Source organism: Microcaecilia unicolor, chromosome 11, assembly GCF_901765095.1.
Source record: "Microcaecilia unicolor chromosome 11, aMicUni1.1, whole genome shotgun sequence".
Lineage (NCBI taxonomy): Eukaryota > Metazoa > Chordata > Amphibia > Gymnophiona > Siphonopidae > Microcaecilia > Microcaecilia unicolor.
The window spans coordinates 208376723-208404599 of record NC_044041.1 but is presented as its reverse complement, the minus strand read 5'-3'; the positions used below and the strand labels follow the sequence as shown (position 1 = coordinate 208404599).

At 43.7% G+C, this 27877-nt stretch overlaps 2 protein-coding genes across 2 annotated transcripts in view; one reads left to right on the top strand and one right to left on the bottom strand.

The window, feature by feature from the left end:
- The window catches only part of FUCA1 (alpha-L-fucosidase 1), a 46769-nt gene extending 19821 nt beyond the window's left edge, over positions 1 to 26948 (bottom strand). The window contains exons 1-4 of the mRNA XM_030217941.1: positions 26447 to 26948; positions 14434 to 14568; positions 11365 to 11502; positions 1159 to 1264 (exon numbers count right to left, since the gene is read on the bottom strand). Of these exons, the coding sequence (XP_030073801.1) occupies positions 1159 to 1264; positions 11365 to 11502; positions 14434 to 14568; positions 26447 to 26790 (723 nt within the window). The 5' untranslated portion in view covers positions 26791 to 26948. The remainder of the gene's footprint in view (positions 1 to 1158; positions 1265 to 11364; positions 11503 to 14433; positions 14569 to 26446) is intronic.
- Positions 26949 to 26991: 43 nt separating this feature from the next.
- The window catches only part of HMGCL (3-hydroxy-3-methylglutaryl-CoA lyase), a 57032-nt gene continuing 56146 nt past the window's right edge, over positions 26992 to 27877 (top strand). Inside the window, 1 exon segment of the mRNA XM_030217942.1 lies at positions 26992 to 27180. Coding sequence (XP_030073802.1) covers positions 27046 to 27180 — 135 coding nt within the window. The 5' untranslated portion in view covers positions 26992 to 27045.

Here is a 27877-nt window from a genome sequence, read left to right as displayed (position 1 = left end):
AAGGGTGCGGGTGTTTACATTGGGTGCACCTCTTGAAGACACTGGGGGGTCTTCTGGGGCATCGAGAAAAGACTTGTGACTAAATTAAACTCCTCAATTGTGAGGAGGTTCAGTGCTCCAGCCTAAACAAGGAAACTTGAAGAGCAAAAAAAAAAAGAAATTGAAATAAAGGGGAATTAGAAAACCAAGAACAAATAATAACTACCTATTAAGATTTAAAAAAAAAAAAAAAACAGCAACATGGGAAGGCACTATGAAAGAGAGAAACACATGAACTGTGGGAACACAAAATATATCCTCCCTGCTCCGCATAAAAAGCGAGACTGAGCGACCCATGCTCGTGCAGAAAGGCACCAGCACATGCATGATAGAATGTTGCGAGAAAGTTCCTCAAAATCTTGCTAGTCAGCTTCCACACCGGGCTCCATCACATGACATCACCCACCTGTGATATTTTGTCCTCAGAGAGGGTGAAGGACACCTGATGCAGATTGCCAGAGGAACTGACAGAATTACAGTAATGGCAGAATCTAAGACTCTAAGCATAGAAGAAGAGAACTGTTCTAGCAGGATCTGTGGCAGAAACAGATCTCTTGGCCTTTATCTGCCAACATCACAGGGATTCCCAGGGGTGGTATTTATAACTAACTCTATATCCATCCAGTTTTCTACCAATAATGCCTGAAAGGTTTCAAAGACTGAGCAAGTAAAATAAATCTTTTCAGTATTATTGATAGAAAACTAGATGGATATTAAGGCAACAAGAGGTAAATTTTCAGCCAGCCGTGAACAGAAAAATTATACAGATAAATAATCCATGTTAACTTTATGTAGATTTTCAGCCAGGCTGTGCATTCAACTAAGACCACTGAAATGTCAGTATTATTTTATATAGATACTACCATTTTTTATGTTCATCATACCTAACCATGACCTGTTGTATGAACAATAGCTGAAATTTGCCCCACTTTGCTTGGATTACATTTTGACTGTATTGAGACTTATATGATACCAATTTATCCATTTCACAGGAGGCAATCTTGAAACAAAAGCAAGGTCAGTAGCCATTGGAATCCATATAAGTGCTTTTGAAAATTGATATTAATATTTATAATTTTTTTGCCATTATACATCAAGACAAAATGCTATGAGCAGTACCTTGACAGGACTGTCATTGTACAGCCAGGAAAGGAAATATGTTGAATTCCAGTATGTATCTGGAGCCTCCCAGTCCCCATCTGACCAGATTATATCTGGTTTATACCTGAAAAAAAAAGGTGTCATAACATATTACTTTCTCACTTCCTTAGAGGAATGCTCATTCTACGGAACTAGAACAAAAGTCAAGCTTACACTGACTAGACAAAAATAAAAAGGAAATAAAGATGTATTTTATATATCTAAAACACCTTTACTTCCTTTTACATATATAACATAGTAGATGATGGCAGATAGAACTGTACAGTCCATCCAATCTGCCCAACAAGATAGACTCATAGCATAAGGTATGATGTGATACTATATCCCCACCCAAACATTTGCAGTAGTCTCAGAATTTACCCCTTGCCCAGTGCACCAGCACAGTTGTCCCTGTTCTCAAGGGTGCTGCCTCCTCCAGACCCCTGTCAGTCAGCAGATACTGGATTGCATCACATGGGTTTAAAAAGGCAGCAGCGGAAGGGAACAGCAGAACCAGTGCCACTGAATGGAGTGTGTTTACTAGACTAGTCCAGGACCTGTGGGATATAGCAAAGCAATCATTACAAAGGGTGGGATTGTGAACCCTCCACAGCACAACTTAGCTTCAACAATCTCCTGTGTTTGTAGTGTCCTGTCAAGTCTCTCATTCAAGAGTAATCAGAGTGCACATCCACATCCCTAAATATAATCTATGTGTTAGAAAGGAACACCAGGTGTCACTCACTGGCCATTCCCACATCCCTGCAAAACTGCACAGACCCCATGTCCACCTCAACTAACATATCACCTGTGCTTCTGTTTTTGTATAATTCTAGCATCTTAATGCCTAAATTTAAGTGCCATTTGCCCTAAAATGATAGAATACTAGCACTTACTCACATGGTTGTAACATTTAAATGCCTAAGTGCTATATTCTATCATGTGAATGCAATTCCACTCCAGGAAAAACAAGCAGATGAATAGCAACAAGGGTCGGAAAGGCTTTCCAGGATGGGATGTCATACTGGGTCCCACTCTTGAGCCATGTTCAACGTCTTTACATCTAGAAAATAGAGACCACCTAACGTGGGCAATTCTATTTCAGCCACTTAAGGAAAGAGGTTTTGGAAGAACAGATGCCTCACATTTCAACAGAAAACTGCCTAAGCATCTATTATGATCCTACAAGTATGATCTCAGCTCCAGATCAAATTAAAACTATTTTATTTCTCTGTCTCCATTTTCCCCACAAATGCAGACACAATGTGGCTTCCATGAATTACAAAAGTTAAGAGATACAGCACATGAATTTAGCAGTAGAATAAGGATAAAATGTTAACAGCAATTAGGATGACTAAACAGCAGAGTCACTAATGGAATACACTTGTTCAAAAAGGTACGTTTTCAGCAGCTTCTTGAATAGAGGGTGGTCAGCTTGCGACTTTAGGTACAGGGGAAGAGCGTTCCAGGTCTTCGGGCTGGAGTAGTGGAAGGTGGAAGCAAAAAGAAGCTTGTATTTAACACCCCGGCAAGATGGATAATGGAGTTGTAAAAAGGTGCGTGCTGTAGTGATGGCATTTCTAGGTGGGAGATCTATTAGAGGAATCATATATTCCAGAGCTAAGCCATAGATTATTTTGTGTGTTAAAGTACAGATCTTGAATGCAATTCGTTCTCTCACAGGTAGCCAGTGTAGGTTGAAACGTAGGGGCTGCGCAGAAACCCAGCGCGGCTTGCCCAAGATGAGTCTTGCAGCAGTATTCTGGGCAGTCTGGAATTTCCTCAGTAGATGCTCCTGACAGCCTGCATAAATCCCACTGCAGTAGTCCAGGTGAGACAGAACTAGCCAGTGAACGAGAGTGCGGAAGAGCTCTCTGGTGAGACAAAACCTAACACTCCGCAGCCTCCACATAGCATAGAACATCCGTTTGGTGACCATTCGCACTTGCGAATCCAGGTGCAAGTGAGGGTCCAGCTCAACACCCAGAAGTTTAAGGCTCTGTGAAATAGGGAGGGTCTGGTCTTTAATGACAAGGGAGTTGGTGGAAAATCTGGCATGGACGGACGAAAGCACAAAGACACTGAGTTTTGTCTTTGTTGATCTTAAACCGGAATACCTCGGCCCAACGTTCCAAGACAGAAAAACTCACTTCGATCAGATCTGTAATTTCATCTAATGAGGTATGGAAGGGGATGGAGATGGTTATGTCATCTGCGTAGATAAATGGTTTCAGGCCTAGGTTTGCTAGTGTGGTGGCAAGGGGAAACAGCATGATATTGAATAGCGTTGGAGAAAGGGGCGAACCTTGGGGAACCCCACAAGAAGCTTTCCAAGGTGCAGAATGATCTGGAGTGCCTTTGACTTGGTAAGTTCTTGTTGACAGAAAACCCTTAAACCAGTGTAACACGCACCCTCCGATGCCTAGTGTGTCTAGCAGATGTAGTAAGATGGCGTGGTCCACCATATCAAACGCGCTGGACATCACCCTACTTAAAAAGTCCAAAAATGCAGCGTATAATATCCAAAATATCAACAATGAATGTATATAATGGAACATGTGTCACAGAAAACGTCTTGCAGTTTCCAACCACCGTAGAACGTCCATCGCATAAATGTCCCCGAACGTATTAAAACATGCACAGTCACGCTAGAAATGCCCTCTTCGTGCGCCAAACGTCCACATAAGGCTCTGCTTGTGTAAGAGCGTTCATTCAGACAGCAAAATGTCACTGAGGAGACAGCCAAATTATAGTGTGCCAGGAACCCAGCTGCTCGTTCAGCTGTGCCTAAGGCAAAACGCTGCCTCTTTAAATGACATCACCACCCTGCCCCCTAGAAATGTCTCCATAAGGGCCTGGATTCTTATGAAGTCTCTCATTCAAGAGTAATCAGAGTCCACATCCATAAATATAATCAATGTCTTAGAAAGAAACAGCAGGTGTCACTCACTGGCCATTCCCACATCCCTGCAAAACTGCACAGACCCCCATGTCCACCTCAACTAACATATCACCTGTGCTTATCTAATGTCCCCCCCCCCCCCCCCCCAATCAGTGCTATCTGTCTCTCCTAATGTGAGAGCAATTGCACAACTTGACTTCCAAAGGAATTATGTTTGTGAAGGCAATAAGGGCCTCCCCTGAACCCTGGTGTACAAACTTGTATATTGCAGGCGTTTCGGGATTAGGAGGGAGCTTGAATCCCTGAGGCACCGGTACCTGCGAATCTGTCAGGAAAACCAGGACATGATCCGACATGTGCAACGGTGCATCATGGCCTGAAGTATCACAAACAGAGCACCCCTATTTATTTATGTATTTAATTATGACATTTTCCTGTACAATTTCAAGTTCAATATGGCTAACAACCTAAAAAGAAGTCATAACAAAATAGGAAACAATATACATAAAGCCACACATATCAATAAAGAAAGAATCATAAATATAATAAATATATAAAAGGATGCAATAATAAAGCATAATGGTGAGAATGCTGCAACACCTCTGTCCCAGATCAAGGCCTGAGGTTGCAGCTACCCTCCCCAGAGTGTGGCTGAAAACCCCATATGTGTTGTACTGAACTCACTACCTATGAGATGACAAGGAAAGGAATGGGTGAAGGAGGAACCCTTTGTTCACACACCACCAGCAACCAAAACTGACATTGCAACCGCTACAGCAGGGGACATCAAAATGTTACCACCTAAGTTCACCTTTTCTGTCATTACCTCTTCACAAATCCATTTTCCCTATTGTAGGAGATCAGGGTGGCTCATTTCTGTAGTCCCCTTTCTGGGGTGTATAATGTTTCATGATATTCCTTCCTGAAGTCATGGTATTCACATGTAGTGGATGTGATACTATGAATTTTAAGTCATTGAATGAAATAGTCCGCGTCCCCCAAAACCAAACCCATCGCCACAAATGGCCATACTGGGAATCCAACCCATAACCCTTGGATACAAGTACCATAGTCACAACCTAAATCCAAACATGCTGCTGAGGAATAATTGGGCCCTGCTCCTTGTCAGACCAGCCTCCAGGGTTCCCTGCCACGTCATCTCATGGATCTCACACCCCAGGCATATACCCCAGGGATTAACACTGACCATACCTCTCCCCATCCCTGGCTCATGCCAGCCAGTTCCTGCACTATGCACGCCATGTAGGATATGCTGATCTCAAGGGCAAACCTTTTACACACACAGGGCAGCAGCAGGCCCCAGAGGAGCTGCAAACTGTTGTGGACACAGAGGAATGGGAGGTGCCAGAAAATCCGGAGGACCCTTGGGAGGGCATGCCTCCTGTTGAGAAGGAGGAAAAGGAGGGGGAGAGACACCACCAGCACCCCCCACTACCACCACTGGACAACACTGCAGCCCTACTGCAGCTCCTGCAGCAAGTGGTTGGAACAGAAAACCAGTAGCTGCGGCAGGTTGTGGAGCAGCAGATGGGGGCACAGAGGCAGCTCCTCCTGCTGGTGGAAGAGCATCCAGGACAGGAACAACCCCCAATAACTGGAATGAACATTGGTCCCACTCCCTTTGTAAATTTATTTTTCTTTACCAAATACAAATGTTTCCTATGTTTGCATATCAGGGTCTGTGTCTCTACCAGTGGCGTAGCCACAGGTGGGCCTGGGTGGGCAGGGGCCCACCCAATTAGGGATCAGGCCCACCCAACAGTAGCACACGTATTAGTGGTAGCAGGTGGGGATCCCAAGCTCCGCCAGCTGAAGACTTCCCCCTGATGGAAATGAAAACACTATTCTCCATGATACCAGCACCTGCGCATGCTCAGTTTTCAGCGCCTGCCTGCTGCAGACTGCTAAAGCGTTTTCCCGCCAGCTGAGTTTTTTTTTGTGGTGGGTGAAGGGGAGAACACTTGGTGCCCACCCACTTCTTGTCTAGGCCCACCCAAAATCTGTTCTCTGGCTACGCCTCTGGTCTCTACTTTATGCACTACACGTGGTATTACCAAATGCTAGAGTTGATGTGACAGAAAACACTGGTGGCCACCTGCCATGTGGGTCCACAAGTACAGCTACTTGATGGAGGCTGTAATCTGGGTTGCATGACATGTCTACCATGAAACAGGTATATAAGTGTCATAAGTGTGGCCATGTAGAAGGCCACATGTTCCTTACAACCTGCATCACTTGAACTGCCCCACACCCTTTGGACACAAGAGCACTGAGATGCCTAAACAATAGGTATGTTGTCTCATACTAGCAATTTGCCAGGTACAAACCTGCACATACGTATAGACAGTGCCTAGACTATTGTTTGCTCTCTGTTCAGCAGGATACCTTACCCACAGCCAACATAGGTAAGGGCCAGGAAGGTCCTGCAGACAGCTGGGTCAATTGGGGGGGGGGGGGGGGAGGAAGAGGTCCTGAGAATGGATGTGTGCATTCTCTTCTCTCACGATCAAGGGCTCCCCATTCTGTGCCTTTTCTCAGGATTCAGATCTTGCCTCTATTTTCACCAGATTCACGGGTATCCACATCTGTTGGCTGTGCACCCGCTTTGCACATCATGTGTCTCCCCAGTAGGCTCCATCCTTATTTATGTGGTGAACCCCAATCCCCTTTTGCTGCTTTTTAACATACTTATAAATGACCTAGAGATGGGAGTAACTAGTGAGGTAATTAAATTTACTGATGACACAAAGTCGTTAAATTGCGGGAGGATTGTGAAAACTGACAAGAGGACCTTACGAGAGTGGGAGACTGAGCGTCTAAATGGCAGATGACGTTTAATGTGAGCAAGTGCAAAGTGATGCATGTGGGAAAGAGGAACCCGAATTATAGCTACATCATGCAAGGTTCCACGTTAAGAGTCACGGACCAAGTCTTTGGTCTTTCCCAGTATGGCAATACTTATGTACTCTTCTTAAGTGGCCACCCATTCTCAGGGTTTGTGTGTGGGGGGGGAAGCATATATGTACTGAATGTCTTTTCCAGAGCACTGCTGTTGTAGCCTTCCTCTGCCCGTTTGTGGGTGCATTACAGAAGTCATAATCCAGGTCCGCTGTGGGTAGCCTCTGTCACCTTTGGGGAGAAGCAGAATGAGAAACATGGGTGTGTATTGTCTGGAGTGGGTACCTTGTGGTGGTGGGGTGGGAATTGTGGGTTATGGAGTGACCTGGAGGAAGACAGTGCTGAGGGTTGCCAGATGGAAGGGGTATGCATTTGGCTGATCCATGTTGCACTTACCTAGAAGCCATCCACCAGTGATCTCCCCTCGGTCAAACATGCGGAAGATTCCAGAGTGCTGTAATATGTAGGCGTCATGGGTTGAACCTGGGTATTGGGCACACACATTTACAATCTCCCCCTGGGCATCACACGGGGTGGGGGGGTCTGAGTGCGATATGCGTGCAATCAATGACACCAAGACAGAGGGGAAGCAAGATATGGAATAGAAGTGAGCTATGTTGTTCTGAAGGCCTGGGGGGTGGTGAGTAAGGTGATGTACTCTGAGGCATGGGTTCATCAAGGAACTGGGTGAGGCCCGCGTTGACAGTTAGCACAGACTGGAAGCTACCTACAGGTCCTGGTCTGCAGGAGGAGTTGGAGCTGGTCACAAAGGTGCTGCTGAATGGCAGCCCTGTCAAAGTGGTACCTATTAAGACACTGCTGGTCAGTAAGGTCTAGGAAACAGGTTTGGGGCCTTAAAACTCTGGGATGCAAGTATCTCCTGCGGCGCCTCCCCTCCAAACTCTCCTCCTCCAACATTTGAGCCACCTGTGCATTCAGTGCATCCATTTCCCAACACCACAGGCGCAACCCAATGACCCCAGTGCTCACCTCTCCCTACCAACCTGGTGAAACCACCACCAACAAACACAACCTGACACTCTCCCACAAACAATGCAGACACACTCAGCAATCACTCTCTCAGCCACTGCAAACACTTGTGCCGCACCCTCTACCCACACACTCTCCAAGAAGTAACCAACAGTCCTCACAAACACACACACAGCAGCAGCAGCAGCAGCAGCACACAGGACAAAGAGAGAAACACAGACAGACACCAAACAGGTAATGAATGGAATATGGGCTTGGGGTCGGTGAATGGAGGGGAAGGGGATGGGGGAGATAGAGAGGAAGGAGTGGGGGGGCTAGCAGGGGTGGACAAGCCGAGATGGTGAAACAATGAGGAGGCAAGTCAGGGAATATAAGGGTGAAAAAGTTCAGACTAGGACAGACAGACAAATAGTAACACAGCACTGAACAAAAAAAAAGCACACAGTTTTGGAATGCGCTACCCAAGACCCTGAAAACAATGAACAATCTAACCAGCTTCCGCAAAGCTCTGAAAACACACCTCTTTAACAAAGCTTACAAAAGTCACCCTCAATGATACAAATTATCCCCCAAACCACCCAAGCACACCTAAAACACTTCACACACAACCTACCCAACATCCGCCCATCCAAATCCTCTTTTACCTCAGCTTATGATCAACTGTATTTAAATCATGTATTGACTTTATCATAACCTTACTCTGTAAGCCACATTGAGCCTGCAAAAAGGTGGGATAATGTGGGGTACAAATGCAATAAATAAATAAACAACTCTCAACTTCTTCTCAAACCAACTATTCCTCCACTTTCCAACTCCACAAAATCGATATTGGGTCTAAAGACAACTTTGCTCTTACCCCAGATGCTTTTATATCAGGTGTAAGTCTGTGCATTTGAATTCCCACCAATGTGAAATAATTTTGCTATCCATTATGTGCAGGAGACATTCATTCCGTAAGACCACCCAAGACACGCCCCCCCCCCCCCCCCCCGGAGACATTCTAAACTGGAAGCACTAGTGATTTAAACCACTTTTTTTTCCATTTGTTTGATTATACCATTTGGATGTTCCCACTAAGAAAAAGTCTCTCTCACTTTTTGGATGTTTTTCTCTTTTGAAAATGAGCTCCATAGTAACCTATGGAACTTTGTAACTAAGTCAGGCTTGTCCAACCTTTTTCTATCGGGGGCCACATTTTATATGTTGTAACATTTTGAGGGCCAAAACACACATACACCATTGTCATGTGCCACACGTTTCATCAAATAGTAGCAAATTATAAGGGTGCATTGTCCCCTTCCCAGTCTTCATCTGGTTGGTCTCTCTCTCTCAATCGTTAAATCGCGGGAGGATTGTGAAAAATTACAAGCGGACCTTACGAGAGTGGGAGACTGGGCGTCTAAATGGCAGATGACGTTTAATGTGAGCAAGTGCAAAGTGATGCATGTGGGAAAGAGGAACCCCAATTATAGCTATGTCATGCAAGGTTCCATGTTGGGAGTCACGGACCAAGAAAGGGATCTAGGTGTTGTCGTTGATGATACGTTCAAACCTTCTGCTCAGTGTGCTGCTGCGGCTAAGAAAGCAAATAGAATGTTAGGTATTATTAGGAAAGGAATGGAAAACAAAAATTAGGATGTTATAATGCCTTTGTATCGCTCCATGGTGCGACCGCACCTCGAATATTGTGTTCAATTCTGGTCGCCGCATCTCAAAAAAGATATAGTGGAATTAGAAAAGGTGCAGAGAAGGGCGACGAAAATGATAAAGGGGCTGGGACGACTTCCCTATGAGGAAAGGCTAAAGCGGCTAGGGCTCTTCAGCTTGGAGAAAAGGCGGCTGAGGGGAGATATGATAGAGGTCTATAAAATAATGAGTGGAGTTGAACGGGTAGATGTGAAGCGTCCGTTCACGCTTTCCAAAAATACTAGGACTAGGGGGCATGCGATGAAGCTACAATGTAGTAAATTTAAAACGAATCGGAGAAAATTTTTCTTCACTTCAACGTGTAATTAAACTCTGGAATTCATTGCCAGAGAAAGTGGTAAAGGCGGTTAGCTTAGTGGAGTTTAAAAAAAAAAGTTTGGACAGCTTCCTAAAGGAAAAGTCCATAGACCGTTATTAAATGGACTTGGGTAAAATCCACTATTTCTGGGATAAGCAGTATAAAATGTTTTGTACATTTTTGGGATCTTGCCGGGTATTTGGGACCTGGATTGGCCACTGTTGGAAACAGGATGCTGGGTTCGATGGACCTTTGGTCTTTCCCAGTATGGCAATACTTATGTACCCTCCTAGCCTTCACCCAGTCTCTTTTTCTCTCATGTACCCCCCTCCCCCAGTATTCACCTAGTCTCTTTACCCTCATCTGGCTTGAGCTGCAGAAGGAACAGAGGGATTCCTGCTTCCTCACCACAACCCAGCTCCCTGCAAGCTTGGGCCGAGTGGTGCTGGAAATTCGGGTTGAAACCACAAGACAAACCCAAACTTCCAGCCACATGTGGCTCAAGCTTAAAGAGAGCTGAATTGCAACGGGGAAGCAGGAATCCCGCTATAAGCATCGTAACAATTACCAAGGTTCGAGGGCCAGAAAAAAAAAGCAGCACTGTTTTAGATTCTTTAATTTGTAATTTTTCTATTTGTATTTTTTCATTACGTTTTAGTCTAACTTTTTAAAGCTACATTTTGATTAAAATTTGTAATCATGATTAATTGCTTGATTAAAAGGTATGTTATTTTTCATCCTCCATTGTCCAGAGTCACAAGGAGGTGTAGTGGGGGGGAGGGGACATACCTTCAATTGTGTGACTATCGCGATTAAATTTTTAATCAAAATGCAGGCCTAAATTTAACTACATGATGAAGTATCTTTTCTTCCTTGTGAAGGTATAAAACTTTGCAAATAGTTTTTCATATGCTAAACCATAATAGTGCACATTAATTGGTATTTTAGCAAGTAGAACATCAGTTGGAGTATTTTTGAACATCTCAGTACATTATCCACTTGGAGAAGCATAAGAACTAAGCATTTGGCCAGAAGTGAAGCTGTTATATCTACAGTGCTTCCCTCTCTGTGATATCAAGAGCACAGAATGAAATTGTACCAATGGAAAAAGAGGTAAGATTTGAGGTAAATCCACATACAAGGCCCTGGGAAATCTTTTAGGAGAAGAGGGAACTTATTCAAGGGTGTAGTTATCAATGTGGCCTATCATTAAGATGCTATTTTAGAACATCCCATTTTATGCAATGAGACCTACTTAACAGTAAAATAACAGACCTTAATTTCAGCCCACATTGATACTGACCCCCCTCCAATTGCCCCCCAAAATAAACGTGTTTGCATAAGGTAACAGACAAAATCTGAGACTTACCGTAAAACAAGATCATACAGTTCTGGCATTGTCTTTCCAAAGACAAAGTTCTGTGTTTTGAATCCATTTTTTTTGTCCATCAAATAAAGGGGGTGAAACCATTCCAAAAGTGAATGGTACAGTCCATAGCGCAAGTTCCTTAATAGTGAAAGCAGAGAAAGTTAACTGAATGGTGAATGTAAAACAAACCCATGTTTAAAAATAAAAGCATAATTTGCAACTACTATTGAGCTACATAATTCTTAAAAGAAGATAAAGACACTGGACCAGATAATTAAGGGAGTTTGTATGTTTAGCAGCAGCTGATAAATGAAGTCCCTTTTCTGTGAAATGTTAGCTGTACCTGGCAACATTCAGCTGCTCTCTATGTTGCGAGGGCGTTCCTCCTTACCGTACCTGGCCACGTTCAGCTGCTCTTTATATTGCGAGGGCGTTCCGTCTTACCGTATCTGGCCACATTCAGCTGTTCTTTATATTGCAAGGGTGTTCCGTCTTACCGTACCTGGCCACGTTCAGCTGCTCTTTATATTGCAAGGGTGTTCCGTCTTACCGTACCTGGCCACGTTGAGCTGCTCTCTATATTGCAAGGGTGTTCCGTCTTACCGTATCTGGCCACATTCAGCTGCTCTTTATATTGCAAGGGCGTTCCGTCTTATCGTACCTGGCCACGTTCAGCTGCTCTCTATATTGCAAGGGTGTTCCGTCTTACTGTACCTGGCCACGTTCAGCTGCTCCTTATATTGCAAGGCTGTTCCGTCTTACTGTACCTGGCCACGTTGAGTTGCTCTCTATATTGCAAGGGTGTTCCGTCTTACTGTACCTGGCCACGTTCAGCTGTTCTTTATACTGCAAGTGCGTTCCGTCTTACCGTACCTGGCCACATTCAGCTGCTCTTTATATTGCAAGGGTGTTGTCTTACCATACCTGGCCACATTCAACTGCTCTTTATATTGCAAGGGTGTGCCGTCTTACCATACCTGGCAACGGTCAGCTGCTCTTTATATTGCGAGGGTGTTCCGTCTTACCGTACCTGGCCACATTCAACTGCTCTTTATATTGCGAGGGTGTTCCGTCTTACCGTACCTGGCCACGGTCAGCTGCTCTTTATATTGCGAGGGCGTTCCGTCTTATCGTACCTGGCCACGTTCAGCTGCTCTTTATATTGCGAGGGTGTTCCTTCTTACTGTACCTGGCAACGTTGAGCTGCTCTCTGTATTGCAAGGGTGTTTTGTCTTACCATACCTGGGAACATTCACCTACTATCTGTATAGTAAAGCAGCTTAAGGGGGCCTTTTACAAAGCCGTGCTAGCTTTTATAGACTGCAGTAAAAATCATCTGGCAGTAAATGCTGAGATGCCCAATGGGCATCTCAGTTTTTACTGCGAGCTAACAATGCTAGTGCAGCTTTGTAAAAGGGCCCCAAAGGGCAGCAAAAGATCTGAATATTGCCGCTATCCATACAATATCAGCAAGTGGTACTGTGTACAATTTTTAAAAATTACCTTCTCTATTGCAGGTCTAAGTAAGACAGATATAATCAGTCCCACTTATTCTATAGATAGTGGCACTGAGTGTTCATGGGCTATTTAATCAAATGTTGACCATAGGGTTTAAATAAATATTAACCAGCTAATATTCATACATAGCAAAGAACTAAGTTACTTACTGCTTCTCAACCCTCTTCCGCAGGCACACCTACGCAGCTGGATTTCATGATTACCAGAATGAATATGCACGAGAGAGATTTGGCATACACGTTTTCAATCCGGAGACGCTACAAGGTGATATAATTATCACCTTGACACAGCATTTTGGGCAAAACTCTGGCCAGTCAGTGTTTTCAACAGCTTAAGTTTGAATGTCTTTTTGATTTTCTGACCATATGTTTGATTAGATCCTCCAAAGCTAGTTTATTTGGAGTTTTAACAAGTTGTTCCCAGGGTTTTTTTTTTTTTATGCCAGTGATGTAAGATTACCCTAAGCAATCCTACCATAACTTTCTTCTGTTATACAGAAGTGGAGAAGGGTTCTGAGGCTTTTCCCCCAAGGATTCTTTTGTACTTCATCAATGTTGGATATTTAAATACTGCCTGCTTTTCGAGAAAACAGTTTTTGTGCAGAATTGTATATTTTTCTCTTTTCTCCTCTATATCGATTTTTAACCTTGATTAATCCTTGCCATTTTCAGGGCATAGACCGTAGAAGTCTGCTCAGCACTGTCCTTGTTCTAAAGTTTCTGTAGTTAAAGTCAAAGTCATTAACTACAGAACAGCTCCACTCCATCCCATCCAAATCTATTCAGCCACAATCAGGCACAGCCCTTAGAAGTCTGCCCCGTGCTGGCCTTGTTCTCCAACTTCTGAAGCTGAATCTGTCTAACTACGATCAGAGCAGACTGTAGAAGTCTAACCAGTACTGGTTTTACTTCCTAATTACTGGTTTTGCTTCCTGATCTCTGCTAAGCTTCTTTGGATCCATTCCTTCTAAACAGTATTCCTTTATGTTTATCCCACGCTTTTTAAATTGTTACCGTTTTCATCTCAACCTTCAACAGGATGGCATTTCAGGTATCTACCACCCTCTCCGTGAAAAAACACTTTCTTACATTATTCCTGCGTCTGCCCCTTCAACCTCAATTCATGTCCTCTTGGTCTAGCGCCTTCCCGTCTCTGGAAAAGGTTTGTTTGTGGATTAATACCTTTCAAATATTTGAACATTTGTATCATATCACCCTGTTTCTCCTTTTCTCCAAGGTACAGTAAGTCGCTCCTCGTACATTAGAACAATTAATTTTTAATGCCAGAGTACACACAAAAGAAATTTGGACTGATGATCAGATGGAAGATGCAATAGTGCTGAGACAAGTTGTTGCTTCACATATTGTGGCCCTTAATTGTCTGGTTTAGAGTGGGTTTTTTGGTTACTGGACTTTATACAAACAGGCACAACATACACAGCATAAGCACCCTGTTGTAAAAATTACCCTCCTAGTTTCCGTAAGATTGGAACTAATTTTCAGCTCACAAAGGCCCAAAATGTTTGGCAGTAATTACAAGAGCAAAACAAACCTTTTTCTGACTGCTTGCCCGAGATCATCAACCAAATCTCGGTGTGGGCCAGTGTCCACAGAATTCCAGTTCCAGGAAACAGGAGTCTTCCAGTTGGTGAATCCTTCATGATGTTTGGTTGTCAAAACAACATATCTGTGGGAAGCAATTTTAGATTTGATTCACATTTCAGATTCTCACTTTCAAATAAACACAAATTTTGTGTTTTTAATGTTTATTTTTTAGAAGAATATATTATGGACATCTTAAATACAAGCACTACTTTTTAAATCACTTCATCTAAAAGTGGCTGTCTATCTGCTGAAAGTAATATGGTAGCTGTATTAGTCAACTTTAAAGAATAAATAATAAAAACAAAAAAGTGGACTAGCTTAATACATTTTTGACTAGATTTTGGAAACCGAGGGGGATCATTTTCAAAGCACTTAGATGCAGAACCTTGCATGATATAGCTGTAATTCGGGTTCCTCTTACCCACATGCATCACTATGCAATTGTCAACATTGAACTTCATCTGCCACTTGGACGCCCAATCCCCCAGTCTCACGAGGTCCTACCGTAATCTTTCACTCTCCTCCTGTGACTTGACGACCCTGAATAATTTAGTGTCATCTGCGAATTTAATTACCTCACTAGTTACTTCCATCTCTAGGTCATTTATAAATATGTTAAAAAGCAGCGGTCCCAGCACAGACCCCTGAGGGACCCCACTAACTACTCTTCTCCATTGAGAATACTGACCATTCAATCCTACTCTCTGCTTCCTATCTTTCAACCAGTTCCTAATCCATAGTAATACCCTACTTCCAATCCCATGACTCTCCAGTTTCCTCTGGAGTCTTTCATGAGGCACTTTGTCAAACGCCTTTTGAAAATCCAGATACACAATATCCACCGCCTCCCCATTGCCCACGTTTGTTCACCCCTCAAAAAAATGCAGTAGATTGGTGAGGCAAGACTTCCCTTCACTAAATCCGTGTTGACTAGGTCGCATCAGCCCATGTTTTTGCATGTGCTCTGTAATTTTATTCTTAATTATAGACTCTACCATTTTGCCTGGTACTGACGTCAGACTCACCGGTCTATAATTTCCTGATCTCCTCTGGAACCTTTTTTAAAAATCGGCGTAACATTGGCTACCCTCCAATCTTCCGGTACCACACCTGATTTTAGGGATAGATTACATATTACTAACAGTAGCTCTACAAGTTCATTTTTCAGTTCTATTAATACTCTGGGATGCATACCATCCGGTCCTGGTGATTTACTACTCTTCAGTTTGTAGAACTGCCCCATTACATCCTCCAAGTTTACAGAGAATTCTTTTAGTTTCTCTGACTCGCCTGCTTCAAATACCCTTTCCGGCACGGGTGTCCCACCCAAATCCTCCTCGGTGAAGACCGAAGCGAAGAATTCATTTAATTTCTCCGCTACGGCTTTGTCTTCACCATTTTCGTCCAACGCCCCAACCAATTCTTTAGCCGGCTTCCTGCTTTTAATGCATCTAAAAAAAATTTTTTACTATGTATTTTCGCTTCTAACACTAACTTTTTTGGTTTATTATGGTTTATAATGTGATACAAGACTCATATCTTTGTTGTCCTCTCTCTTTGCAAGTATCTTATTTTAACTTCAAAAACATCTCACATTCCTGGTTTGTTTTAAAAAATTTCTTCATATTCTGAATATAAGGTTCTTGATGCAGTGCTCTGGTCAAAAAGTGCTTCCCTAAAGAAGAGGTGTCACCTTGGTGTGTTTCAGGGGCAACCTCTCCTAATGGGTTAGTTTTGTGTATACTTTTGACAATATGAAACCTAACACCTAAGCCAGGCTATGTGAAGTATGATCTTGGTCTCTCAAATAAACGCTAGCCCTAGTATTTGCACTGTGCCAAGCTTCCTTCTGGAGCTCATAAAATGTCACAAGTACAGGCAACCTATCCATGTATGCTTGGAAGTTCTTTCCAACCAAGCCTGTGGCGCCCAAAACGATGGCAAATATTTCTGTATATTTTTCTGCCACATTTTCTTGGTACTTGTGAATTTTCTCTTTCAACATGATTCACAAAGTAATCACTTGACACCTCTATGAGCAATGTCACTCCGATATTTTTCTCCTGTATCCCTATGTCCCGCTTCCTTGTATCCCAGTTGCTGTTTGTTTTAATCAGTCAGGATGGGGATGTCCCAGGTTATGATAGTTCTCTTAAGGTCATGATCCCATTTCTGAAACCATGATGTCTCATTCATTGGAATATTACATTTCACCATTTTGTGTCTTTCCTTAAAGAAAGTTATACACTATAAGTACTTCACAGCCAGCTAAGAACATTTTTTTTAATGGCATTTGAACTTCGCATTATCCCAAACAAGTTCGGGTTCATTGTTGCTTACAATCAAACTTTTACAGCAAATTATTCTCCAAGAGGCCCTTTTACTAATGCTTATTGTATGCCAACGGACACCAGCGTGCACCAAATGGGGTCCTGCGATACCGGCAGCATGTTTCTGCTGAGCACCAAGGTCCTTTCTACCACAGAAGGTAAAAAGACTGAAAAAAGAAATGGCCGCACGGCAAGTTTGTGCAGCCATTTCTTTGGGAGCACTCACCGCCACCCATTGAAGTGGTGGAAAGGGCTCCTGTGCTACATAAGAACATAACATAAGCATTGCCATACTGGGACATGCTGAAGGTCCATCAAGCCAAGTACCCTGTTTCCAACAGTGGCCAATACAGGTCACAAGTACCTGGCAAGATCCCAGAACAACAAAACAGATTTTGATGCTGCCTATCCTAAAATATGAAGTGGATTTTTCCAAGTCCATCTTAATAATGGCTTATGGACTTTTCTTTTAGGAAATTATCCAAACCTTTTTTAAACCCTGCTAACTGCTTTTACCACGTTTAATTACTCGTTGAGCAAAGAAATATTTTATCTGATTAATTTTAAATTTACTACTTTGTAGCTTCTTTGCATGCCCCCTAGTCCTAGTATTTTTGGAGCATAAACAAGCTATTCACATCTGCCCATTCTATTCCACTCAGTACTTTATAAACCTCTATCATATCTCCCCTCAGCCATCTCTTCTCCAAGCTGAAGAGCCCTAGCCGCTTTAGCCTTTCCTCACAGGGATGCCCTTTATGATTTCCATCGCCCTTCTCTGTACCTTTTCTAATTCCACTATATCTTTTTTGAGATGCGGTGACCAGAAATGCACACAGTATTTGAGGTGCAGTCGCACCATGGAGCAATACAAAGGCATTATAATATCCTCATTTTTTTCTTAGCTGCCGCTGCACACTGAGCAGAGGGTTTCAACATATCATCAATGATGACACCTAGATCCTTTTCCTGGGCGGTGACTCCTAATGTGGAACCTTGCATTACATAACTATGTTTTAGGTTCCTCTTTCCCACATGCATCATTTTACACTTGTTCACATTAATAGTTATCTGCTATTTGGATTCCCAGTCTCATAAGGTCCTCTTGCAATTTTTCAACTTTGAATAACTTTGTGTTGCCAGCAAATGTAATTACCTCATTAGCTATTCCCATCTCTAGATCATTTATAAATATGTTAAGTAGAGAGGTGTGGTAGCCGTGTTAGTCCACTCTTAAATGTTATCAATAGAAATCAAACAAAATAAAACATGATATCTTTTTTATTGGACATAACTTAATACATTTCTTGATTAGCTTTCGAAGGTTGCCCTTCTTCGTCAGATCGGAAATAAGCAAATGTGGTAGCAGATAGTATATATAAAAGAGAAACATCAAAGCATTACTTTGACAGTCTGACAGAGTGGGAGGGTGGGGGTATGCATGGGGACATCAAAGCATTTCATTGATATTCTAACAGTTACAAAGCATACAAATATGTTACAAAGCAGCGGTCCCAGCACAGACCCCAAGGGAACCCCACTGTCTACCCTTCTCCACTGAGAATACTGACCATTTAGCCAGTGGTGTGCTGGAGCAGGCTCTCACAGGCTCTCGAGAGCCATTTGTTAAGTTTTTAAGAATTTTGGGAGCCGGTTCTCCATGGTTACTTTAACAAAAGGATCCCAAAATGTGGGCTTGGGCCCCTCCTGAATTCTCTTTTACTTTGCTGGCGAGAGAGAGCCCCCTGTTAACAATTTACCAGCACACCCCTGCATTTAGCCCTACTCTTTTTTTCTATCTTTTAACCCGTAATAGGACATTGTCTCCTATTCCAAGACTTTCTAATTTCCTCAAGAGTCTTTCACGAGTAACCATTTCTGGCTGTTTTTTTATTTTTTTGACAGAATCTACAAATGTCTGTTGTACCAGTTTTTAAATTTGCTATGAACCATCTCACCCATAATTCACTATCCTGGGCTGCAACTATCAATTTCTCAGGTTTCAGGTCTCCGCTCCTTAACTATTCATTGTCTGGGTTTGATCCATATACGGTTGCTAGAGTTAATATTTTATATTTCTACACTCTTTGTGCTTTTGCCACTTGTTTTTCCTTCTGCTTTGCATATTCTATTAGTTCCACTTATGCACCTACAGGTGGATTTTCACTCATTTCTTCCGCTCAGAATGCCCATGTCTAATGATGGAACTAAGTTCTGGATGCTTGTATCTGACGTGGTGCCTGTGCAAATTGATTCTTGTTTTTAACATCTGGCCCATCTGTTCTTCATATTTTTTTGCACTGAATGATATATACCAGTGTTTCCCAAGTCCGGTCTTGAGTACCCCTTTCCAGTCAGGTTTTCAGGATATCCACAATGATTATGCATGAACTTAATTTGCATACACTGTCTCCATTATATGCAAATCTTTTTCATGCATATTGTTGAAATCCTGAAAACCTGACTGGCAAGGGGTACTCCAGGACCAGACTTAGGAAACACTGATATATATACTACGTTACAGAAAGAGCTCTAACAGAAACCCCTTATACTGAATGATTTTGTCATGTGGGTAACTCTGGGGTCTTGTCATGTGTACTGGCACAATCTACAGCTTGATATACTACAGGCACTTGTATCATCCTCTTCTTTTTGAGCTTCTATTTAGAGCTTGCTTTTCACTTTTTTTTTTGTTTCAGGTTAGGTGGCAGGAATATCTGTAATTCATCCTCCTGGGTTTCCTATCACATTATAAACCATAAAAAGTTGTCACCTTCTAATCATCCATCCATCTATTTCTCCCTCTCTTCCTCCCACTTTTCCCCTTCAGACTATCATTGGAATAGTTTTACGTTTCACTTAGATATATTCATCAGATTGTCATCTTTTACTCATACAATCTGCACTACCCAAGCTCCAAAGGACTTTCATACAAAACAACGTACGCATCTAGTTTTTCCTGAAGAGGTCCGTCAGCAGAGCCAACAGAACTTCTCCAAGTTCCTTAAGCACCCTCGGGTGTATCCCATCAGGCCCAATCGCTCTGTAAATGGGTCTTGGTCTACCATCCATCCATCCCTTTTAGCCTTTGCTTTCTGCAGCCCTACCCCTGGTTTTTCACTCGTGAACACAGAGCTAAAATAATCGTTAAGCAGTTCAGCTTTATCCTTATCTTCCACAAATTTCTCTTCCTCAGCTTTGAGCCTCACAATGCTATTATGGCACTTCCTCTTGTCACTTACATATCTGAAAAAGGTCACCCCCCAATTTTACCTTATTAGCTATCTTTTCCTCCATTTGCCGCTTCGCTTTCCTGATAGCTTTTCCAGCTTCTCTTCGCTTATTTAGGTATTCTCTCCTGTCTTCATCTTTCTGAGTCTTCTTATAATGAGCAAAGGCTAGCCTCCTTTCCTTTATCTTTTCAGCTACTATATTCGAGTACCAGAAAGGCCTTCATTTCCTCTTACTTTTATGTACTTTTCTAACATAAAGGTTAGTCGCCTTTAATATAGCTCCTTTCAGTCAAGCCCTTCCGATACTTATCTTGCTTATAGTTCAACAGTACTTATAATCTGAGGCAAAACTTCCTCTCAATTTTGAACGATGGCCAATGTTTCAGAAACATTGCTTGGAGAATAATCAAATGTATCTGAAAATTCTTGTTGTACTAAGGTGGCATACATTCAGCTAAATGTTCTGACATTGTTTCAGGTCACTAAACAAAACTATTTCAAAATAATTTATATCAACATGTCAAAGAATAGAAACAGCCACTGTGCAAAGAATCACACCTCTCAAACAATTTTGTGATAAATGCCTAATAAAATGGTTAGTAGTGATGGGGGGGGGGGGGGGGGGGAGTCTTGCTTTTCAAACTTTTGAAGAAGAAGAAAAAAAAGAGGCCTTCCAAAACTTATATACAGATAGCATTGAAAATCAACACTGTCCTACAAAACTAGGCAACTCTAGTCACATCTCAGGGCTCTCCTAAAATTAACTGGAGGACATACTATTTATCATTTTAGTGTGAGAAGCTCCTTTTAAAACATTTCTCTTCCATGCTACTTACACCTCAAGGAAAGCCACTGCTTATTTCTGGATGTACATATAGCATGGAAACTAACTGCTGCTTTGGATTCCACCAGATACTTATCTGGTTTGGCCATTGCTGGAAACAGGACAGTAGGCTTGATGGACCATTGTCTGACCCTTTATGGTGCTTCTTATGTTAATAATGATCAAAATTTCATGTGTACTTGTGTTTCCAAATGTAATTTACAATTAATCAAACATATAAATGGCAAGAGGCGTACTCACTCGCAAATGCGCAGTAGAAACCCTCTCTGTCCCGCCCCCGCGTCAATACATGATGATAGGGGCGACAGAGAGGGAACCTGTGCACCTGCGAGTGAGGGAACCGCCGTCACCACCGCCCCCCCCCCCCCCAGGGTTGCCGCTACCGCTCCCCCCACCCACCCGAAGTCACCGCCGCCACCCACCCTCCATCCGGCCCGGGTACCTGGCTTCACTATTCAAACCGCCGGAACGCAGCACACAACTCATCTGAGCTGCCGTTGGCCTTCCTTACCTGCCTGTGTCCCGGCCTCGCCGACGTTACGTCACACAAGGGCGGAACACACGCAGAGAAGAAGGAAGGCCGACGGCAGCTCAGATGAGCTGTGTGCTGCGTTCCGCCGGTTTGAATAGTGAAGCCAGGTACCCGGCCCGGGTGGGGGGGTGGCGGCGGCCTAGCCGGGGGGCCTTTCAACCCCTCCCCCTTCCTTTACTAGCCCGTTTTTACGGGCTCAACGGCTAGTAGTTAAATAAGTTGCTTTAATGAAAGTTCTTGCAGTTCAGCTTATGAATTATTAGTGCACATCAAAAGTAAGCATAATATTTGTTTTACAGGCCAGATTTTGAATTAAATACATAAATGGGAGATTTTAGGAAAAATAACTACAACAACACTGTGTGTGCTATTTTTCTACCAGGCTGATTTGGCTACAACTCTGGTACAAAAAATATGTGAAATTTAATAAATTTTGCTTATGTTAATACATTGGTCTGAAACTATGAAAATGGTGTTTTGTGCTGGGATTGAGCTCCAAGATGAACAAATAAATAAATCTACTGCCTTGAACCACAGGCTACTAGCAAAAGGAAGAGGAAGATACGAACTTCCTCTCCTCCTCCCCCAGATGGCATCCTTGCCAACATTCAACTGCTCCAAGTTACCCTCATGGGCTTTGCAATTCTTCTCCCTCAAGATGACATATTGGGCAACAGAGCTCCTATTTTCAGCAAGCCAGAGATCTCCGAGTCCTGATGTGTACGTTCTTCCTCCTAGACCAGGTGATGCTATCTGAGGCTCCACCAAAGATACATCAGCAGTACAGATGGACAAAAAGGAAGGGGTGATTTCTATAGGGCCAGGGATACAATGCAGCAGTATGCAGTTGCGTGCCTCCTGACCTGCTCCCACTGCCAGGGAACATGACAGCTGACAAGGTCCACATGGTTTAAGGAGAAAAAGCCAATATTGGTTAAGCAGGGAAACCAATCAATATACTATTATCACAGCTAATTTCTTTCATAATTTGATCACTTATTAATATAATGTAATTGCTCAGGTCAGTGTCTTCCCTCTTCCATCCCCCCCCCCCTTTTTATTTTCTTTTTTGACATACAGAACTACTAATGAAGCAAAAATGCAGAGTTCCTGAACATGGTATAAAAGTCAAGTTCAAATTCACTGGACGTGCTTTGGATGGGATCCTACACTGGTCTGGCAGGACAACTTATCAGGCAAGGTATACCTGTACCAGATCAGTCCAGAGCAATGGGAAATACTAAAGCCTTTTCTATGTAGGGCAGGACCTATGCACAGCTCCCAGGGTTGCAACCTATAATGACAAGAAGGTGTATGAAGTATCTTTCATGAGACTACTTTGAAGATGGATTGTTTGAGCAATTTCTCAAGACAACAAGCAAGAAACCCCTTAACCCAAAGAGGTACCCTACCAGGCCCCCGATAAATTAAGTCTCAGGGTTGGGGAAGCAACATTCCAGGCCTCAAGCTCCAGTTATTCAAGCTATCCTACTTATCCTGACTCTGCATCCATGCGCCACCATCCAGCTACTCCTGCCGGGAGTGCAATTCTGATACCAGCAGGGAAATCAAGAACGAGATTTGTTCTGTTTCCAACTGCTGGAAGGACAGCTCCCATCGGTTTGGACTGATCTGCATGGATAAAGAGGAGATGACACTATACACTACTAAAAAATATTTCTATTTGAATACCTGGAACATTGTTTATTTAGACAGTTACCAAAACAATGTCTGCAAGGACCTTCCACCAGGTTATAATAAGAAGCTAGTTAGTGGGGGCCACAAATAAACTGACTTTATTTTGTGCTAAAGATGAGCCAGCCTTATGGCTCACCTAATTACCAAGCAGAATGCTGCAAGAACTCAGGTTTAAAACGATTGTCTTCTAGGACTGGCAGAGCAACACCCCTGTATGCATTTAAGCATTTGGATTCTAGAAGGGAATCTGCTGTATTCATATCTACAGGAACCAAAGTCACCCAGACAAATAATTCTGGTATGGGGATGAGGATGGTAAGAGGAAGGATTAAAAAAAAAAAAAAAAAGGGGGTGGGATTAGCTTATATAAATTTTTTAAAATCATTTTCTGTTTAAAAAAATTAAACCAAAATGTTGAGGCAAGACCATGAGCCAAGTTAATTGTTTAGATAGACTCCAACCTATTCATATACAGCTTCTTTACCTTTCCAGGAAGTTCTATAGCTGCCTATGATTTTCAAAGCAACTAAAAGGTCACTTCTGCAATACTCTGGCTGCTATTGAGCACAGTTCAAAATGTGATAATATGCACACCATATCACTGATTCTCTTCCACCCTCTTTTAACTCCTGGACACAACCACTGTTCTCTTTCTTCTTTCTTTCCCCCTGCTGTTGACAGAAACGTTATTGTGTAGGAGTAGTTTTAGTGGTTTGATCAAAAGGCTAAGGGTAAGATGCACTAAAAAATCGTTAAAGCCCTTCCCTTTCATAGGGGGTGTGTATCACGTCTATATGGGGCTCTACTTGCTGATCAGGGCCCAATACAACATTATATACAGCGATGGGAGCGGGATTTACAAATAACCCTAGATAATACTCAATGGGACAAAGCTTTAGAACATATGTTACAAGCCTCTGTCTCCAGTTCCCTCACTGAAAACAGCTATAAAATACTGTATCAATGGTATTATACCCCAAAGAGATTAGTAAAAATGTATGGGAAGGGGTCTGATCAATGTTGGTGAGGATGTGCAATGGTGGGGGATATGCTCCATATTTGGTGGTCCTGCCCTAAGATTCAACTATATTGGACGGAACTGATTGATACGTTCGCCCAAGTGACCGGGGTGCGATATCCAGCTAAACCTGAGGTATGCTTACTACATATTCGCCCACCTGGAGTCAGACTTTCCGACCATTGACTTACGTCCATATGGTTTATAGCTGGGAAAATAGCATTGGCGGCAGCGTGGAAAAGTATAATGACACCACCGGTGATTCGAGTGATACATAAGATGGACTATCTTTACCAAATGTCAAAATTGACAGCCTTGAAATCGGGACATATAACAAAATTTAATCTGCTATGGGAACGATATCGAACATGGAGAGGGCACAATGGGATAGATCTTGATGCACCCCAATTGATTGTTCCTAGACTCTGAAAGTGGAATGATCGATCTTAGTAATAGTAACCTTCATTAGTGAGTAAGAGGTTTATGTTAGGGTAGAGGGGTAGGGACGAAGGAGGGAATATCTTATTTCTTCTGTTATTTGTTATGTAAGTTTTACATATATGCTATGTGATTGATACGTGACTATTGTTTATATATAAAGGAATCCTGTGCCGAAGGAATGGATCCTCAGGAGCTTAGTCAAGATCGGGAGGCGGGGCTGGTGGTTGGGAGGCAGGGATAGGGCTGGGCAGACTTATACGGTCTGTGCCAGAGCCGGTGGTGGGAAGCGGGACTGGTGGTTGGGAGGCGGGGATAGTGCTGGACAGACTTGTACGGTCTGTGCCAGAGCCGGTGGTTGGGAGCAGGGCTGGTGGTGGGGAGGTGAGGATAGTGCTGGGCAGACTTATACAGTCTGTGCCTGTGCCAGAGCCGGTGGTTGGGAGGTGGGGCTGGTGGTTGGGAGGTGGGGATAGTGCGGGGCAGACTTATACGGTCTGTGCCCTGAAGAGCACCGGTACAAATCAAAGCAAGGTATACACAAAAAGCAGCAAATATGAGTTATCTTGTTGGGCAGACTGGATGGACCGTGCAGGTCTTTTTCTGCCGTCATCTACTATATTGTTATTCAAAAACTTTAATAAACAAATTAAAAAAAAAAAAAAAGCCCTTCCCTTACCGATTCCCTTAGCGAATCGGTAAGGAACGGGCATGCATCAAGGAACAGGAATGCAAATGAGCTGCTCGTTGTAGCTCACTTGCATTCTCTATTCCATCGTTAAACAGTCGGCCAGTCGAGCATGCGCAGAGCAGCCAGCGTTATGCTGGCTGATCTGCGCATGCCAAGGACGTCCTTTATGGACGTCCTTCACTATATATAAAAAAAAGATGAGCTGTGCCTATGGACGTCCTTTATGGATGTCCTTCAATATATATATATATATATATAAACAAAAAAAGACGCGCTGTGTCTATGGACGGTCCTTGCCCCCCCCCCCCCCCCCCGAGATCGCCGCCGCTCACCCCTGCATTGAAATGACAGCTTCCCACAGCCCCAGCCTCCCCGTCATCCTCCGCACTCCCGAGGCACCGCTCCTGCCGCCCCCGCTCCCCCTTCCGCCTGCCACCGGGCCCTCACAGCGCCTCTCACCTCCGTGTGAAGGCGCTGCAACAGCTGATCGCCTCCCTTTGGACTTCCCTCCTTTCCTCCCTGGCCCGCCCTCGTCTGACGTAAGTAACTTACTCGGGGGGGCGGGGCCACGGGGGGCGGGGCAGAAAGCTCATTTCAATGCGGGGGGAGCGGTGGCAACCTTGGGGGGGGGCTGAGCTAAACGCGCTGTGAGAGACTTCCAGGTCTCTCAGCTGAATGAAGAATGTCCATAAAGGCCGTCCCTGACGAGCACTTTTTCCCCGATTTTTTTTTTAACATTTATAGACGTTTTTCAATCCCACGCAGCCCCAACAACAGGTTTATTCTGCACTGCACTATGCAGTACCAGAGTTGCACTCTCCAGCCACTACCATGAGCGAGAAGGAAAGCAACGGGTCACTGTGGTAAAGGGGGGGGGGGGGAACCCCAAACAAACTCATAACGCCATTGTTTGTCTCTCTTTGGAGTAATACCGCTACCGAGGCGAGCATTACCAGCAAATTATCTGAGACTGTTACCGTCACCAACATATCCTGTCTTACGAGTGAAATTCATGCCTAGCACCTATGCATGACCCCCCCCCCCCCCCCCCAAACTAACTGCAGACAAACACTTAGTCTTCTTGTCTAGAATCAAAGATCTGGCCTTTGGGCCAACATTCAAAAGCCCACTAGTTTCTGACCAGTGAATTATCTACTAATAAAAGCAGCAGCTCACCGAACACCAGCCGCCTCGAACAGCTCCGCCCAGGACTCAGGGTCGAAGAACTCAGCTGTGAACTGAGGAGCGAAATCGGCGTAGGTGAAGCTGGGCGGGTAGTTCTTCTGCATAAACTTTTGATACTGCTCTTGGCCCTCAGCCTCCCAGTGCCACCAGAACCATTCACTACCGAAAGACGGTACAGAGAAGACCCCCCAGTGCAGGAACACCCCGAACTTAGCCTCATCGAACCAGCTAGGTAAAGGCCTTGAATCCAAGCTGCTCCAGTCCGGGGTGTAGCGCCCAGCAGCGGGTATCACCAGTGCCGTGAAGAGAAGAGCCCAGCCAGACACCTGCTCCATGATCCCAAAGCCGCCACAAAATGTGCAATTGAGGAGCAGCTCACTTCCGCGTCTGGAGCCTCACCTCACAAACACAGAGGCACGTGCTGGTCACATGACCCGCCCATAACCAATCCCTGCCCCTGGCCACCACACCTGCACCTTTCTTCCGGCATCAGCAGACCCAACTCACGCGCCCAGCTCCGTCCTCCTCCTCCCACCCCACCTCCAGACCTTCATGTGACTAAGCAGCTGACACAGGCGCGTGACTAGAAAATGGCGTCGGTGGTGACAGCCAGGCGACCGCTTCTTTGGTGCTTGAGCTCCGCTGGGCGTTTAGCAACGTTTGGCGGGTTTGTGAGTGCTTGTTCTTGGCTTGCTCTTAGCCGTCCTTCCGCTGCCCCTTTTCTTATATGCGGTATTATAATTCTTTTTCTGGGTAGTCATTGTGGGGGTCTTTTACTAAAGATTAGCTGGAGTTATCTGCAGCAGAGCCCATAGGAATAAAGTGGGCCGAACTAATCTTTACTAAAAGACCCCCTAGATATTGTAGGCAGCAGGAAGTTTGTTGCCGGGACCTTAATTAATCTCTGCCGGTGTTTAAGGGGAAAATGAAAACGCATTTTATATCATGGATCGTTGTTCAATACGCCTTTGATACATGAGTATCTATACAAGGCTGCATTAACACTATATTGGGCCTTAGGCAAACATATTATGGGACCCCTCATCATATTTCTTCTTTCTTTGCCCTCCCCCATCTTCATTTATTGCTTTGCTCTCCTCTCTCTCCCCCCCCCCCCCCGGGGGCCCCCCAAGTAGCAGGGAAACGTGCAGAGCCTACAGTAGCAATACTTCCTGAACGAACATAGGGACAATGCAAGCATATACTGTACTTTAAATGGAAGCTTAATAATTACAACTAGAAAGCTGCAAAATTACCCAGTTTTAGGATGAAGATTTTAGACCAGTTCTGTTCTTTTGATAATCCTATCCTGGTGTATTATGGGACTTATAGCAATGATTTCAGTGGGTAGAATCAGGGACTATAAATAGCGCCCTAAATTGGCATGTAAGTAAAAAAAAAAAAACAGTGCCAGCCAAAGTG